The sequence below is a fragment of the Typopeltis vanoorti genome, chromosome 6, assembly GCF_054136105.1.
Source record: "Typopeltis vanoorti isolate ZY-2024b chromosome 6, IOZ_Tvanoo_1.0, whole genome shotgun sequence".
NCBI classification, from domain to species: domain Eukaryota; kingdom Metazoa; phylum Arthropoda; class Arachnida; order Uropygi; family Thelyphonidae; genus Typopeltis; species Typopeltis vanoorti.
Window position 1 is genome coordinate 48,347,993 of NC_143554.1, and position 18,572 is coordinate 48,366,564.

An 18,572-nucleotide genomic window follows, 5' to 3' on the forward strand; every position below is an offset into this window, starting at 1 on the left:
TGCATACCTGCTTAAAGGATCAAAGAGGGTCTAGAGAGAGAATTACAGTTGGCAGTGAAATAAATGAAAATCATCTTGTTAAATTAATTTTTAAGGATATCTTTGATTTTTATAAGAATAGTAATGAAGTTTTGCAAAAAGAGTTTGGTGGGTAGGAGGAAAAGTAGTGATATGATGGAAACATTTAAGTTAGTGAGAGGATTTTATCAGATTAATCCAGAGGGGAATTATAAAAAGAGTAGAAGGTGAGAGAGGATGAACCAGAGGTCATCCCTAGAAGTTATGTAAAAGTGGTGAAGAGAGGCATGAAGAGTAGATTTTTTACATGGAGAATTGTCAGTGAATGGAATGCATTACCAGAATGTGCTGTTAATGCAAAGAGTGTTAAGGATTTTAGAATTCTATATGATAAATGTTGTTAGCTGAATGAACCTCCCACAATGAGTCTGCCGACTCCAAGGAGGGTGTAATAATAATAATAACAATAATTATGTCCTATAGTTGATTGTATTAAAACAGCAGTGATGACTTCAATGATAAAATTAACACTCTGCGTTTGCTGAACAATGAATTAATAATTTCCTTTGATGAAGTTCTCTATTCACCAACATACCACTTCAGGAAACTCTTCATTTCATACAACCTGATTTCTCTGAGAACTGTTAATTTGTTTAATTTCACCATCAATGCAGGCAATTTTACAGGGAAGAATAACTTGAAGAAGAATAAGAGAACAGTCGTGGGCAGTCATATCTTACCAGCTTTAACTAATTATTTTATGGAACATCTGAAAAGTCAACCCTTCAGTATAATTTTCCATCAACATCATCTTTTGCTTTGCTTTGTAAATGATATCTTTATACGAAGGGAGCTAAAGAGTTCTGATAAACACCTTGAACAAAAATGATATTAAAGCAACTGATATAACAGCAAGAAAGAACATATCTTAAAACCCTTTAACCCCTCCCCTAATAAGTCATTCTTTTTCTTTTAGGATACATAAGAAGACATGTCCTCTCAGGGGACCCTGTAACCCCTAGAGAGTACGTCCCCTGGGTGACGGATAGGGGAGCCCACCATGTGTGTGTGTGTGTGTGTGTGTGTACATGTGCATGCGCGTGTGTGTATATATATATATATGGTGGGGTGGTCCGAATATACTGAATAAGGACTTGTGGACCAACAGGGCCATAAGGGGCAATCATCTTGATTGTAAGGGAAGCGGCACTCCCATGGACCCCCTAGCTGGATCTATCCTCTCCTTCTTCTACTTTGAGGAAGATCCACTTACTTTAATCTTTCCTATAAGGCCTTATCAGCCAACTCTTCTTACTTTATGACCCTTATGCTATTAGAGTACTTGAGGGCCATGGGGTCTTTTCATTTCTGGCCTTACAACTATGCCCTCTCTATAAACCTTACTATATTTCTTCTATAATCTACTCTTTCCCCTTCATTATACCCTATTCCTCCTATGGGTTTAAATTTGGAAGAAGGCTAGTTCAGAAGCCTTAAGGTAGCAGCCCTACCACTGAAATATTCTATCAGGGGACTGAAAAAGTCCCCTGATATGGAGAAGATAATCCTACTTGTAAGCTGACTGAAAAAGATAATCGGATTGAATCTATGAGAAACGAACTATTCTATCAGGGGACTGAAAAAGTCCCCTGATATGGAGAAGATAATCCTACTTGTAAGCTGACTGAAAAAGATAATCGGATTGAATCTATGAGAAACGACCCTGGAATGGAAAAGGGAAAACAAAAATGGAAACGACAAAATATAATACACATAGCAAACTGGAATGTAAGAGGAATAGCATATAAAGAAATAGAATTAGACCAGTTACTAAATGAAAGAAATTTCAAAATAGAGTAATCACTGAAACAAAAAAGAAATTAAAAGGAACTATGAGAACTGAAAATTGTAATGTGATATACAGTGGAGTCGACAGAGACCAAAGAGCACAAGCGGGAGTCATGATTTGGATACATAACTCCCTTTCAAAACAGTTAAAACATTATAAATTATGGAATGAAAGAATAATAGAAGCTAGAATAAAAATAGATAGAGGCCATTTAACAATAATTGGTTTATGTGCCCCAGAAGAAGGAAGAGAACAGGATAATATTGATTATTAAAATCAGCTACAAAACACATATATAATAAAATAAATAAAAATGACTACATAATTTTAGCAGGAGACTTAAATGCAAGAATTGGAAACATGAAAATTAATAATAATATAGGAATACATGGAGAACACACTCTAAACAGAAATGGTAAAAAATTGATTGACTTTGTAGTTTATAATAACTTAAAAATAATGAATTCCTTCTATAAACAGAAAGACATACATAAATATACTTGGGCAGCAAGAGGATGGAAATCAATATTAGATTACTTCATATTAAATGAAAAGACATCAAAATTTTCACTAGATGTTAGAGTTCACAGAGGATATGAAATAAGCAGTGACCACTTCCTTGTTAAAATAAAATTAAGATTACCACCTAAATGGCTACAAGTAACAAGAACAGAAAGAAAAATTGAAACATTTGTTTATAAAACTAGACTATTGAATGACACAAATGTACAATGGCTATATGAACAAAGAATTAACCAATATCTAGACAAAATAAAACAAAATGAAGAAATAGAAATAGAAATAGAATGGCTTAATATAAAAATGATACTAAATGCAGCAGCAAATGAAAGCTTAGGAAAGACCAAAAAATTCAATAAAAGGAAAAAAACTGAAGATCTGGGATGATACAATCAAAGAAATAATTAAAAAGAAAATAGAAGCCTATCACAAATGGTTAAGCAGTAAAAGATTAGAAGATGAAATAGAATATAAAAGAATAAGAGCCATAGCTAAAAGAGAAGTCAGAAAGAGACATAGAGAATCATGTAATAAATTTGTTTCTAATTTAGAACATGATTTATATAAAATAAGACCCAATGTATATAAGATTTTGAAACACCTAAATGCAGACACCAAAGAAAACATAAAATTAAACACTGAATTAAAATTAGAAGAATTTCTAAAATACTACACAGAACTGTGGACAGACAAATATTTTAAAAAAAGACAACTGGCAAACAATTAACGAAAATGAAAAGGAAATAATTGAAGAAGAATTAGAAATCAGCCTGAAAGAAACAAGAAACGGAAAGTTCCTGCGTATTTATATAAACTATATAAATACGCAGGAACAAGATTCAAAAAAAGACTCTTATTATTTTTAAATAAAATTTACTCAACTGGTATCCCCCCTAATAGAATGGAAAAAAGCAATTGTGATTCCTATCTTTAAGAAAGGTAATAGAGATGACCCTAAAAACTATAGAGGTATCAGTATACTAAATTCCTGTTACAAAATATATAGCAGAATCTTAAATAACAAACTAATGAAATATTCTGAAAACTTTATTCTAGAGGTACAGAATGGATTTAGAAAAGGACGATCATGTATAGACTCAGCCTTTTGCCTAAAATTAATAGTAGAGAAAAGAAGAGAATATAATTTGGAAACACATATTGCATTTATTGACTTTGAAAAAGCATTTGACAAAGTTAAAAGAAACATATTATTTAGCATATTAAAAGAAAGACAAATACCAAATAATATCCTAAAAGCTATCACAAGTATATATGAAAATAATCAAATACAAATAAGATTAAATCATGAGCTATCATATACAAGAGAGATAAACCAAGGGATGTCCCCTCTCAGCAACCCTTTTTAATATCTACTTAAATGAAATAATAATAAAATGGAGTAAAAAGTTACACCAAGGAATTAAACTTTCACCTACAGTTAACTTAAACACTCTTCTCTTTGCAGACGACCAAATAATAATTACAAATTCTGAAGATAACTTGCAGAAAGCTATTTTAAATCTAAATGAGATATCCAAAGATTATGGTATGATAATATCAACAGAAAAATCAAAAACTATGGCCTTTAAAGGACAAGATCCAGCGAGAACTAAAATAGTAATAGATAACAAGATCTTAGAACTGGTGAATTCATTTAACTACCTAGGATGTATGATCACATATGAAAATGAAAAAGATATAAATGTAAAAATTGCAAAATATTTAAAAATAACAGGTGTAATTAACTCTATATTTAAACCAAACCTAGTTCAAAAACAAACCAGGCTAAAAGTATACAATACATTAACCTTACCGGTCTTAATGTATGGAAGCAAAATCTGGACAATAAAACAAAAAGACAAACAAAGATTAACAACAGCAGAAATGAAGTTTATGAGAATAACTGCAAAGTATACCCTATTTGATCACAAAAGAAACGAAGATATTATGAAAGAATTAAACCAAGAACCAGTAATAGAAAAAATTAAAAAATATAAACATAAATGGATGGAACACATTCAAAGAATGAAAACAGAAAGATTACCAAAACAAGCATTAAAATACAAGCCATTAGGAAAAAGAAAACCAGGACGTCCTCTTAAACAATTCAACGATGACTTCTAAGGCCAGAACAGGCCATGCTAGGCCTAAATCCTTGATACGTATGATGATGAAGAAGACATGTCAGACACATTAATTCCTTCGTGGTGATTATCACAACTTTTCAGCACACCATCACACTGGATGGGGGTTGGATATCAGACTAGTGTATTGGACTGGAGATTGGCTGTCTGACAGGCATCAACAAGTTGTGTATCTGGGAGCAATATCCCAGAAGTGGAAAGTCAATAGTGGTTGCCTCAGGGGTCTGTTTTAGGGTCATTGCTGTTTAACCTGTATGTTAATGATATTGGGGAAGATTTGAATGGGGATATTCAGAGAGAATTTTAAAATTTGGAAAACAAAGATGGAATGTAGAATTTACTCTTGGTGGGGGATATATATTGTTGGAGGTAGAGGAAATAACAGATCTCGGGGTGATAGTAGTAGATAAGGATCTAAAATTTAGAGGCTGTATTGCCAAAATCGTGAGAACAACACAACGGATTCTGGGAATGATGTGGAAGACACTAATTCATAGAAGTAAGGAGATTCTGGTTAGGAGGAAGAGGACTGTTGACCCAAATACCCCATTGAGTCACAGACCCATCTGGGGGGGGGGGGGTCCCTTTTTTCATGAAATAGTGGGAGACTGGGAGAGAACATGAGGTCATCTCCGGAAGATGTATAAGGAGGGTGTGAACAAGACCACATTTTAAGGTAAATAATGAGTTTAATAAAAATAAACAATTATAATCCTACAAGTTTTGTAAGTCATCAGACTTACATCATCAGAGATACTAGCAAAACGTTATACACAACAAAAAACTAGAAAATTAATTACACATGTTAGATGTTATCAGAATTTCACAATTGGTACATACAAATAATAAATAAGTACAAACAAATAATAAACTTTCAACATGTATGCATACTGAAAGTTTCTCCACTTGGTTATACTATAAATTAAAGATGCAAAGAAGTTATATTCTTGGGATCCTTTATCCAAGTGTAAGCAAACAAAGTTAGTGTGTTAAGTAATTTCACGACTGGGTAACTGTATATAGAAGCTTATGGCTTCACATCACTTGCCTTAGTATCCCATAATGCAAAGCACACATTCTTATGGACATGTATAATGCTTTGCATTATGTCAAGGGTCACTACCTAGCCTTGGTAGTGATAGGTGTTGAAAGTTTTCCCACTTGGTTATACCATAAATTAAACACAAAGTGACTTCACGTGCAAAGTTTGTTTGCTTATACTCAGATAAAGGATTAAACCAAGAATATGATTTCATGGAATCTTTAATTTCTAGTATAACCAAGTCAAGGCAGTCCATGAAAAAAATTCCGCATATCCCAAGATGGCCCAAGACAACAGTTCAATTTCACAGTGACACCTACACTGCAGCTCTCAACAGATTCAAAAAACTATCAACAAATCCAGATACAGAAACTTGCCTTTGCTAAAACTACTGGAATTACAACTTCTACTCTTCCATGCTCCCACCTCTTACTCATCATAATGGTATCACCCAAAGATAAGACAGACCTCCTGAAATTCATACCAACATTCCTTCATTAATCACTGCTCTCCAAGGAAAATTTTAATTTATCTATAATTTTTTTTTTCCCATGGTATTATTACACCAGATCATAGAGGTCAAATTCATGTATTTTATACAGCACCATTTCTGGGTTGTTATAAAGTTTACATTTTGAAATATTCATACAATTTAGTAAATGCATTGGCAATGCTTCCTCGATGTTACAGATTTTGCAGATGGGGAAGACTTTTAGGCCATTGTTAAACTTGATTGGTCTTGTGTGGCTGGTCTTGAGGCAGGAGATAATGGTAGTGGCACAGCGATTAAACTTAAAGTTGATGGTAGCCCCTGGTTTTTCTGCTGAATACCAGTGGCGAGTCATGTCCTGGAGAATCATTCTTTTTATGTTTTCTTTTTGAGTGGTTTTAAAAAGATCAAAATCTGTGGTATCACTTGATGGCAGCCATTTTTGCTACTTCATCTGCAGTTTCATTCATTTCCCTTTAATCCCACGTGAGATGGAATCCATTGGAAAATTATTTCAGAATCCTTGTGTAGTTTGCTTATGTTTTTTGCAATGTCTCTAAGTATTTCTTGATGGTTAGTGTAGCAGTTCTTAATAGCTTAAAGGGCTGCTAAGGAATCTGTGAAAAATATAAATTCCTTTGGGTTTTGTTTATCCAAATGTTGCAGTGCTGTGTTAATGGCTATTAATTCTGCATGGTATGAGTTGCATCTTATACTGTTAGTTGTTTTTGAGTTCTATATTTTGAGAGCCATAGATGAGTACACCACTCCCAGAATTGCCATTTTGATTTTTGGTGCCATCTGTGTAGATCTTTATTGAGTCAGGACCATGTTCCATTATTTTTGAAAGAGCTAATGATCTCGAGATTTGTTTCCTTCCCTATTTCAAAATTGATAACTATATTTTTCCTGTCTTGATTTGGAGGAAATGCTGGGTAGTTGGCTATTTTATTTGGACAATACAATGGAATTTTATTTTCCATGATTTCATGCATTGTTGATTTTTTTCTTTATTCTGTTTGTTGGTTGCCAATTTTTAAAAAGTTCTATAAAATTTAAATGGATGAAGCCTTTTATGCTCGTATTTTAGTTAATTATGTATACAACCACCAAGCATTCGCTTATAAAAAATAAAACTTTCTGATGTGAAATGATTGCTAAGTTTAGACAGAGGGTTTCAGTCCACTTAAAGTTTTATATCTGGTTTCTGATGAGAACAAAACAGTTTACAACATCTGTCAAGCTGTTGAAATCTAAATGCACCAATAAAAGGCAAATATATGGGCTCTTGGACCAAGGTCATGTCTTTTTTTAAATTGTGCTAACCAAAGGCAACTCTTATGCTGAAGGTTATATTCTCATAAGTTCTCAGGAAAATTTTAATATGGGTATAGAATGTAAATTATTATTATTATTACATGACATCTCCAAGGAGTCCAGTGACTCATTGCAGAAGGGCAGTTTACTCCACTTTGGCACGCACGCATGCGCACACGCGCACACACACACACACACATCTGACCGTCTTGCCTACTTAATTCATCAATACTATCTACTGCCTATCACATCACCAACAGTATTTTTTGTCTGTAAATTGCGTGTGTTCTGAAGACCAATTTGTCTGTACGTGGAATGAAAAATCTGACTCTCTGAGAGAAAACCTCTGCTACCTCTGTATGAAATTGAGTAACTCACCTTCAAATGAGAAAATCTTATAAAGATTCCTCTCATAATGACAAGAATCAAACTTAGGCCTTTTCCAATTGAAGGACACAACATACCATCATCATACAACATACATAAATGAATCCACAATATCCTTTAAAAAAATAACTATATTATATCAATTAAAAGTAGAGCCTTACCTAATGCTCTCATTAATGAAGAATTACATGACTCATTATCTTCAGCATTAACCGGTATTTGCAGTGAAGAATATTCATGCATATTCTCTGGATAGCATGTATGTGGTGAAGAAAAATATTCACCAATTTTAGTCTGTTTTGTACATTGTTTATCATCTTTCCTAAAGAGATCTTCTGCAAGGACTTCACATTTTCTTAATTCTTGAACACTATTCCATAGTTCTTGGTGTTTATGCCTTGCCCAGTTTTCAAATGCTTGCCAGTGAGAGAGGGTTTCTGATAAGGGTGACAATGGTTCCCTGAGGGGGGGAGGGGGAAGAAAAAATAATATAAATATATATACACATTACATACAGTAATCTCTTAATTATCCAACCTTCAAATAAATGAACCTTCAGTTAACTGACCTTTGCTTGGATGGTTTAGTGTGTCAGCTGACTTCTTGTACAATGCCAAGTAATTGTACCCTCAGTAATCCAACCCATCAAAAACTATAGAACAGTTTGTATTCTTCTGTGGTTGTTAAAGTTTTGGAAAAAGTAGTAGGAACTTGTATACAGAATTAGGTAGATGAGGGTAATATCATTTATGCTAATCATTATGGATTTGCTAATGAGCACTCTTGTTTTAGTAACCTGGTTGGCTTATGTAACAGAGTGACAAGGACAGCAGATGATGGTAAGGCATACAGTCACATTTTTGAATTTTTCAAAGGTATTTGAAAGGGTGCTGTATGACAAATTGGTATTTAAGTTTATGCTAGATATCAGATTATGGAACATAATCTGATATCTAGTTGTAAATGGGAAATTATGTCATGGAGTATGAAAGTTCCAAGTGGAGTTCAACATGGTTCAATAATCATTACTCTTCAGTCTTTATGGATATACTTGTAGTCCACTGACAATGTTATTGTCAGTGGACTACTAGGTTATATTCAGTTGTTTTCAGATGATATGAAGCTTGGGAGGGTTATTCTAATATTGCTGATGTTTGGGCTTCTCAAGAGGATTTGAATATGCTTGAAATGTGGAAAAATAAATAGAGATAGTTTCATGCCGCAAATTGCAAGATTTTGCAATCTGAGATCTAAATGGGGTGCTTCAGACTCACTTAGTGGAGTTATACTGAAAGAAGAAGAAGAGGAGCAGGAAGCAAGGATCTTGGGAATGTTTATAGACTGAAATTTGACAATATACTGTAAAGGTTGTGAAGATAACCCAGAGAATCACTGCAATATTGAGGAGGACACTGACCACGAGAAATAAAAAGGGAAGGTGTTCCATAATAAAGCTTTGATCAGACTAAATCTGGATTACTGTGCACATATCTGCCCAACAGGAATTGAAGAGAATAATATAACCTTGGAGAGGATACAAAGACAGATAATGAAAATGATATCAGGACTGCACAATGCTGGTTATGAGAAAAGACGGAATGCATGTAAACTACACGATTCGTGGACAGAGGATGAAGGGGGATATGATTGAAACATTTAATGTGTTGAATGGTATGTACAGAAATTAGTACTGCAGAGATTTTTCATATGGTAGAATCAGGGAAAAGTTTTTTTTGCATGGAGAGTGGCATCAGCAAGAAATAAATTGCCTGAGAAGGTGTTGAAAGTGTAAATCGTGGATGAGTTTAAAGAGTGGTACGATAGTCTTTATTAGTCTTTGATAGACTCATGATAAGTCTTACGACTTCATGGAGATCAGAAATAATAATAATAAAAATATTACTCTTTTCTTTCCTGCAGACAATACATACAATTATTGAGGGAGTTTGCACACATAACTTATAAGACATTTCCTATTTCTACTAAATTTTTTGTGATAATTTATGTTTTCAGATTGTAAGCTGAAACAACATGATGATGTTCAAAAGTGATGCATATATTTAGTACTAAACAAGGACCTGAAATGAAACCCAAACAGAAAACAATAAAATGGGAGAGAACAACTAATAAAATTTGGGAAAATACAGAAATAAAAAAAAAGGTATACAAATATTAAACACTGAGAATTTTGTGGTAGCTCCCATAGGTGTTAACCTGCATTGCTTGATATATATCATCATAAGTTCAATCATTGCTGGGTCAGTTTATATGCTTTTGTTAATGTTGTGGTTAATTTTCATCTTCTGTATTTAGATGTTGAAGTAAACATGTTAACAACTTATATACTAATGAGTTTATTGGTCTATGAGACACAAAGATAAAACCCATATGTTTTATCAGTAAAACATGACCATTTATTACAATTTATTTATTAATGATGCACAATCGTTTTCACATATTATTATTGTTATTATTATTATGGGCTACTCCATGGAGCCCTCAGATTCATTGAGGGAGGCTTTAAACATTATGTCAAGCACTATCTAACATTTGCGCAGTATCTATCATACTTTGCTTTGAACTCACCCACAACAGAGTCGGGCAACCTATTTCACTCCACCACTCTTCAAGCAAAAAAACCCTAGTTATAATACCCTTGCTAACTACACTCTTACTCAGTTTCCAAGGATGGCTCCTAGTTTTTCCACCACCAGACCTAATCTGAAAAATTCCTCTGAATTAATCTTGTAAAAACTATTCAATAATTTGTATGTCTCAATCATATCATCCCTTTTCTGACTATCAACCAGTTTCTGTCAACCACAAATCTTCAACCTGTTCTCATAAGGTTCATTCCATAGACCTGCTACTATCTTGGTCATTCGCCTCTGGAAATTCTCCACCTCTTCCTTTTTGCCAAGAGACCCTGGTGACCAGATCTGCACACAGTAGTCAAGTGGGGTCTTATCAAGGCTCAATAAAGAGGAATAATACCTGCTTGTCAAAGTATTCTTCGGTAACCAAGTAATCTGATGAGCTGCTTTAGTCACTTTGACTAAGTGCCTTTAAACTTTAACTCCCTATCCTGTAATACTCCAAAATCTCTGGCTTCATAATCTTACACTTTCCACAAAATGACATCCATTCTTCATAGAACAGACTGCTAGTCTATCCAAATCATCCTACAAAATGTTAACACCAGCTGTATTAACTATTGTTTTACCCATCTTTTCATCACTGGCAAACAACTGAGCAGTTCCTCTCCATTTCACATATCATTACTTTTCAAATTAAACAATAGCAGCCGAAGAATTGAGCCCTGTGGCATGCCACTAGGCCAAGGCCTTCTTCTGGACTTTAATCCTGAACTACCATTTTATCCACCTTACAAACCCTATATCCATTCCCATATGCTACAGTTTACTGAGTAAAATTCCATGTGGTATCCTGTCAAAGGTTTTTACAAATTCCAGCAGTATCACTGTAAACCCATTACCTTTATCTAACTCATCTGTCACTGTATTATGAAACATGAGCAAGTTACTGAAGCATGACCTACCCTTCACAAAACCATGTTTTCCCCATACAGTATCCCATTTCCATCTATCCATTTCTGTATTTTCCCCTTGACCAGTTTCTCCGGAACCTCAATAATAATTCCTAATATGCTGATCGGTTAGTAATTTGCTACAGTCTTGGAGCCAGCCTCTTTATGAAATGGAACTAGCTTCCCCCCCCTCTCCAGCCCCTTGGGACTAACCCAGAGAAGAGACTTCAATTAAATGATGTGGTCAAGGGTACTGACAATTCCCTAGCACCTTCACGCAAAACTCGAGCTGGTATACCATCTAATCCCATAGCTGTATTCACATCCTTCCTTTTACCTGCAGTGTATCGAAGAACTGTTTGGGATTATCTTTGGGCTGTGATTTTTTACTGTTCATGTGCTTGCTGGTCACCTTTCTCCTTGAATTCCCTCCACAACTTTTTCTTTTTTTTGCAGCTCCAGCCATTTAATTATTTAGCATTCATCCATTTAACTCCTACTTGATTAACTCTCCTGACTCTAGGTATGTAGTCTGCCATTACTTCCCTGAAACGCTCATTTAGTACTTCCCGTGCACTTCAACATCCAGCCCCCCCTGCAGTTCCACGTGCTATTGCACTGATCAAAGCAACCTCCTAAGCTTGTTATACTTACTAGATCTGTAATTCCACATATACTCCTTTTTAACCAAAAATACCACAGATTTAAGGACCTCCAAAGTCAAGACCATATGATCACTCTCACCATTTGGTGGCAATGTGGCCATATTGGTTATAGAAAAATTCTCAGATGTAATTACCAGATCGAGAACTCTTGAATCCCTAGTATATTCCATTACATGCTGTCTCAGGTAATTATTCCTTGGTAACTGAATAAATTCCATTTCCTTCCTCCCATGTATCCTCTCCTCCTTCCAATCTATGTTCCCATAGTTGAAATCCTCCATAATAATTACCTGATATTGAGTCTATTTGCCGATGCATACTATCCCCATCACCTTTTCCATCTCCTAGTCTATAGCAGTATCCAATTGTATATTTTGTTCCACTGGCAACTATGTCACACCAGATAACCTCAAATATGCTATTTTCACTGGCCTGCAGTTGAAGTTCAACTCTCTTTGGTTACAGTTCATCGGCTATCATTAATAACATTCCTCCTCCCATTCTTTTTTCTCTATTCTTCCTGGAAATATACCATACCCTTCACATTCTATCTCATTAACTATATCATCTTCTGCCAGCTATGTTTCTCTAATGTCAATAACTTTTGGCCAGGATGAACTAACCAATGACAAAAATTCTTCCTCCATGTTCCTAATGCTCCTGGCATTAGTGTACATAAAGTGCAAAACTCCCTTAATTCGACAGCTATCATGACGCTTTATACTAACTATCCCATTCTGGTTTGTTACCGGAGGTACTAACTTAGGTATATTATACACATTCTTACACTCGATTGCCTCACTTATATCTGCACATCCACTTTCACTTCATTCAACACTTTTTCCAGACTTTGAACACCAAATTCATTCAGATGCAAACCATACCTTCTTGTATAACTCCTTTCAAACTCACTCCACGCATCCACACCACTCCTCCTGCATAACCTATGCATCGAGTCATTCACTATTATGGCCCTCCTTCTCAGCTCTTCTCTGTCATACCATGGCAACAGACTCACTATCTTAACTCTTTCACTTTTTCTTTTGCTACTTCCTGTAGTTCTTTCATGTCCTCTCTCTCATGCATACTTTTCTCCTTTCAAATCATTTGTTCCAGTCAAAATGATGAACTATTTCACTCTACCCTTTTGCTCACTAACAGCATTAATTTTTGCACCCGGAAAGCATGATTTTATCAATCTCTCACCAATCACAACTCTTATGATAGAATGCCATACAAGACTCATGTCTTGAATAATTTCTATAAAAAAAAAAAACATAATTTTTCTTTATGAAATAAGATATGGCTTATTATATAATAATAAAATAAATATTAATAATAAAATTAATAAAATAGATATGACACATATCTATTTAAAGCTACCACACACACACACACACACACATACATATATATAAATTCAAAATAAATAAATAAATAAATAAAACATTGTTGGGTTACAAGTAACCAGTTACTTTGTGTTATGCCTGAATACATTTTAATTATGTTTATAATGTGATGCATATGTAGCCCAATCTCTAATGGATCCAATACTACCACTATAACAAAATCATTGATAGTCAACAAAACAGTGCAGAAAATGGTTTGTAATGACTAGAATGCAACAGTAGATGCAATGAGTGAACTAAAAATATTAAATATTTATTGAAACTTTATTTTTCACTGGTTAGAATATAATAAATTTAGTTTAATCCTTTATCCAAGTGTGAGCAAACAAAGTTTGCACCTGAAAGTATCTTCAGGACTGGGGTAAGGTGGTGCAACACCAGGGTGACTCCTTGCTAAGGTGGAGCAAGCTACTATCACTCCTATCTTAGTATCTCACATAATGCAAAACACATCTCCTTGCGGATATGTCTAATGTTATGCATTAAGGGAAGGGCCACTACCCAGACTAGTTTCGACGTTTATTGAGGTCTCTTCAGAGTAGCTTGCTCCACCTTTGCAAGGAGTCGCCCTGGTGTTGCACCACCTTACCCCAGTCCTGAAGATACTTTCAGGTGCAAGCTTTGTTTGCTCACACTTGGATAAAGGATTAAACAAAATTTATTATTGTCTAACCAAGTGAAAAATAAACTTTCAACATCTTTCTCTAAATCCAGAGTAATTTATTAAAAAGGTGGCACACCATTTGGCAACTCCTATAGGTAGAGATGACCTTGCTAACGCTTCTGGCTGGTATCTCCACTTGGGCCCGGCTCCCACTGAAGAGACCTCAATAAAGGTCGAAACTAGTCTGGGTAGTGGCCCTTCCCTTAATGCATAACGTTAGACATATCCGCAAGGAGATGTGTTTTGCATTATGTGAGATACTAAGATAGGAGTGATAGTAGCTTGCTCTACCTTTGCAAGGAGTTGCCCTGGTGTTGCACCACCCTACCCCAGTCCTGAAGATACTTTCAGGCACAAACTTTGTTTGCTCACACTTGGATAAAGGATTAAACTAAATTTATTATATTAAATATTTATAAAACATGAAAACATGCTAACAGAATCCACAAAATATGTAAATAAAACTGAAAACTAAACTCCTCTTCTGATTTTTTATTTTCCTCAACTAAAAATTCTCATCTTCATAGATAGACGAGTAAACAACTACATTTTTAGAGCCCTGCAAATACTGAAACTCAAATGTTACTGATGATGCATATGTTTAAACTGAAATTTTGCTGCTTATCATAACTTCATAATGATAGTAACAGAGTTAACTGATTAGAAAATCAAGCATCTGTCTTGCTGAATTTGGGTTACCTTTTAATGCTAAAACACTCATGAGGTTTGTTCTTGGTAAATGCTATTATTAATTTCAGACTAAATTATTCAACTCAGTATTAAAGAATCCCTATCTGAAAATATTCTAGCTTAATTTAAATATTCATTACATACCATATTCTGAGGTCAGAAATTACTCTGAGTATATCAAAATAAATAATAATAATTATTATTATAATTACAGATATTTTGCCTGCTTCAGTTTGGGAGTTTTCAGAGAAATAATATTCATAATAATAATAATTTAACTCTCACACCCTTTCATTCAATTTACTTGTGTAAAAAAAAATGTATGCAGAGCTCAACTAATTTAAATAATCGATTGAACTTATAACGAGGGGAAAAAAATTAAGAATGGTATCATGTCTACCACAAACTGTTTTCTAGGGAAAATTCCAGCAACTTCAATATTGTTGGTTAACTGTGGGTAGACAAGCAGGGCAGTAAAATTATGATAGCAGTATATGTACTGAAATATCAGTGTCAAGGCTGTTCTCATGAAAGAGATGAAATCATTTGGCTGAAGAAACAACATAATTCTGCCTTCCAGCAGAGAGAGAGAGCCTATGTTATACATAGTATAGAACAGGCAGATACATATTAAAACAGTTTCTTCTATTCGAACCACTAGAATCAAAAAAAAAAAAAAATAATAATAATAATAAATAGCTGCTTTGCTTTCTTCAAGTAAACAGAAAATTTTGTGAAAACTTCTGAAAATATGCTCCTTTCATTATACATGAAAATATTCTTTCATTATAGACATGCATTTGAATAAACATCTTTGATATATAACTATTTTCAAATATGTTTATTCAAATGCATGTCTATACTTCTTAATAAAATATCTGTTTTTTTTTATAAATTAATTTCACAGCAGGTTCTAGTCCATATTTTTCCATAAAATTTGAATTCCCCATTTCTTGTTTTCTGCTGGCAGCTATTTTTAGTTGGTTTTGCTAGTACATCAAAGTACACTGCAAGATACCATAAAATTACCTTTTATGATATCTTGCAAAGAAAATCCTATGGAATTCTTTTATTATGTGACCAGTAGAATAATTGTGGAAGAATGACATTGTTGGATTAAAATGGAAATGGAGTAACTGATGCAAAGGATATAGTGCACTTGTTCAATGAACACTGAACAAGTGCACTATGTCCTTTTATTTGGGGGTATTTCTAATCCTGTAGAAGTAGTTGCAATACTAGAGGGATGGGATAGATTTGAGGGTTAGAGGTGCAAGAAGAGAGTGTGTTTCAAATACTGAGTAATCTGGATGTAAATAAAGCAATGGAACTGGATGGGATATTGCCACAAGTTCCGAGAGCATGTGCTAAAGAACTGACAGTTCTGTTGACCTGGCTTTTCGATGAATGAATGTCTGGCCATGGGAAAGGTGCCCAAGAAGTGGAAGGAGGGTAAGATAGTGTCATTACATAAGGCTGAGTGGAAGTGTAAGACTATAGACCAGTTTGTATATCATCAGTAGATGTTAAGATTTTGGATAAATTACTGAGGGATCATTTAGAGCATTGGGCAGATGAGGCTAATATTATCTGTGAGAGTCACATGCAAAGGAGAACTCATTTTATGAATCTGATTGCCTTTTATAATAAAGTAACAGGAGCCATAGATGAGGGAAAAGTATATGCTGCCATTTTTCAAATTTTACAATGGTATTTGACAGGGTACTACATGATAAGCTGATATTTAAGTTGCAGCATGTGGGTTTAGATGTCAGGTTAGTGAACTGGATTTGAAATTGGCTGTCTGATAAGTATCAGAGAGGTATGTATGAGGGAGCAGTATCAAAGAAGCAGAAGGTTGTCAGTGGGATCCCACAGGGCTCAGTAGTAGGATCTTTATTGTTTAACCTTTATATCTATGATGATGATGATAATGAATCTATGTCAATGGGCACACTGCCCACTGGTGTCCGATGCCTTCTTCACTATCTTCTTTCACTTTTCTTTGTCTAGTGCATGGTGTTGCAGTTTCTGTAAACCCATTCCACACCAGTCATTTATGTCATCTTATCTATTCTCTGTATGATCTATTCTCTTCTATTTACGCCATCCAAAATACCAAACATGAATGTCTTTATCTTCTGATCCTTGCTCATTCTGCAGATGTGCCCAAATAATTGCAGCTTCCATTGTACAATCTTCTGCATTAAATTCTCCTTTAGTTGTATCTTCAGACAGCTCTTCATTTGCGATTTTCCGTACCCATCCTATTCTTAGAATCTTCCTGTAACAAGTTTTTTCAAATGCCAAATTTTTTGATTTATTCTTTATTTATTATCTACATTTCACATCCATACAATACACCACTAAAGATGCATGTTTCTAGTACTCTTAATTTTGTTTGCAGGCTGATCGCTTTACTTTTCCAGATGTTATCCATGGCCTTCAGATTTGTTCTTCCCTTTACAGTCCTGATCTTTATTTCTTTTTTACAGTCAAAGTCATATGTCATTTTACTTCCAAAACATGTGAATTGTTCTACATTTTCTATATCAATTCCATCCACTTGTATCTTTTGTTTCATGTTCTTCTCACCAAATACTATTGTCTTTGTTTTTTCCAAGTTCATAACAAGTCCAAATCTCTTCCAAGTCCAAAGACATGGATTGCAGGAGGATATTTAGTTGTTTGCAGATGATGTGAAGCTGGGAGGGGTTATTAGTAATAGTGCAGATGTAGTAATCCTGCAAGAGGATTTGAATAAACTGGACAGATGAGAAAATGAATGCAGGTTAACAGTTTAATTCAGCTAAATGGAAAGTCTTGAATTTTGGGATACACTGATGGGAAGCTGCATACTCTGTATGAGAAACTGTACTGGAGGAAGTGAGGGAAGCAAGGGAACTGAGATTAATAACTTAACACGTATAAAACCAACAGTAATAACTTTAATGAATTAAAGGAACAAATATTTCACACTGAAAGTAACAGTACATTATCAGTGTAGAACAAACAGTTAAAGGAATGGAATACAAAGTACAGTCAGTGGATTACCAATTAAAATTGTTGCCGCATGCCAGAAAATTAATATTAATAAAATATTATTAAATAATTCTTAAAAATTATTTCATTGATGGTTGCATAAGATAAGAATCTCCTAAACTTTTGGAGAGAGAGACAGTCATTTCGATTGAAATTCAGCCAATGTAAAAGGGCTTTGCAACTTTCTTTTCTTTCTTCATATTTAAACTTGCATTTGTGGAGAAGACAAGCTTTATCTCACTGGATATTATATTTAGTGTCAATGCTATGTTGTGCTAGAACAGACTTATGAGGTTTCATGTATTCGATATAACACTGATGTTCCTTCATTATTTTTTCCACAGAACGGCCTGTTTGTTCAAAGTATGATAAATTACATTTACATGGTATCTGGCAAACACCAGCTAATGACAGAGGTGCAGGTTTGTCTTTTGTAGATGGCAAAGAGTGAGAAATTTTGTTGATAGGAAAATATGTGGTGATACTTCTTCAAAATTCTGCCAATAGGTTCTGAGATGTCTGAAATATAAGGGATTGGAACTCTGCAGTCTGTTGAAGAATCCTAAGGTGTTGGAACATAGGAGTCAATTATCTGCTAGATTTGATTAGGGTTGTAACCATTAGATTCTATTAACTTTTTATAGTGAAAAGTTCTTGTTGTAAGTTTAAAGGGGGAGGAGTACACTTTATGTGCTCTGTTAATTAAAGATTTGATAACACCGATTTTTTGAGAGGTGTGATGAGCAGACTTCTGATGAATGTATCTGCCAGTAAAGGTAGGTTTTTGAT

General features: G+C 34.4%; 1 protein-coding gene across 1 annotated transcript in view; it reads right to left on the reverse strand.

Moving 5' to 3' along the window:
* Nucleotides 1-18,572, reverse strand: part of LOC150105439 (polycystin-1-like protein 1) — a 724,085-nt gene that overhangs the window by 234,390 nt on the left and 471,123 nt on the right. Inside the window, exon 33 of the mRNA XM_090394152.1 lies at nucleotides 7,928-8,226. Within this exon, the coding sequence (XP_090250278.1) occupies nucleotides 7,928-8,226 (299 nt within the window). The remainder of the gene's footprint in view (nucleotides 1-7,927; nucleotides 8,227-18,572) is intronic.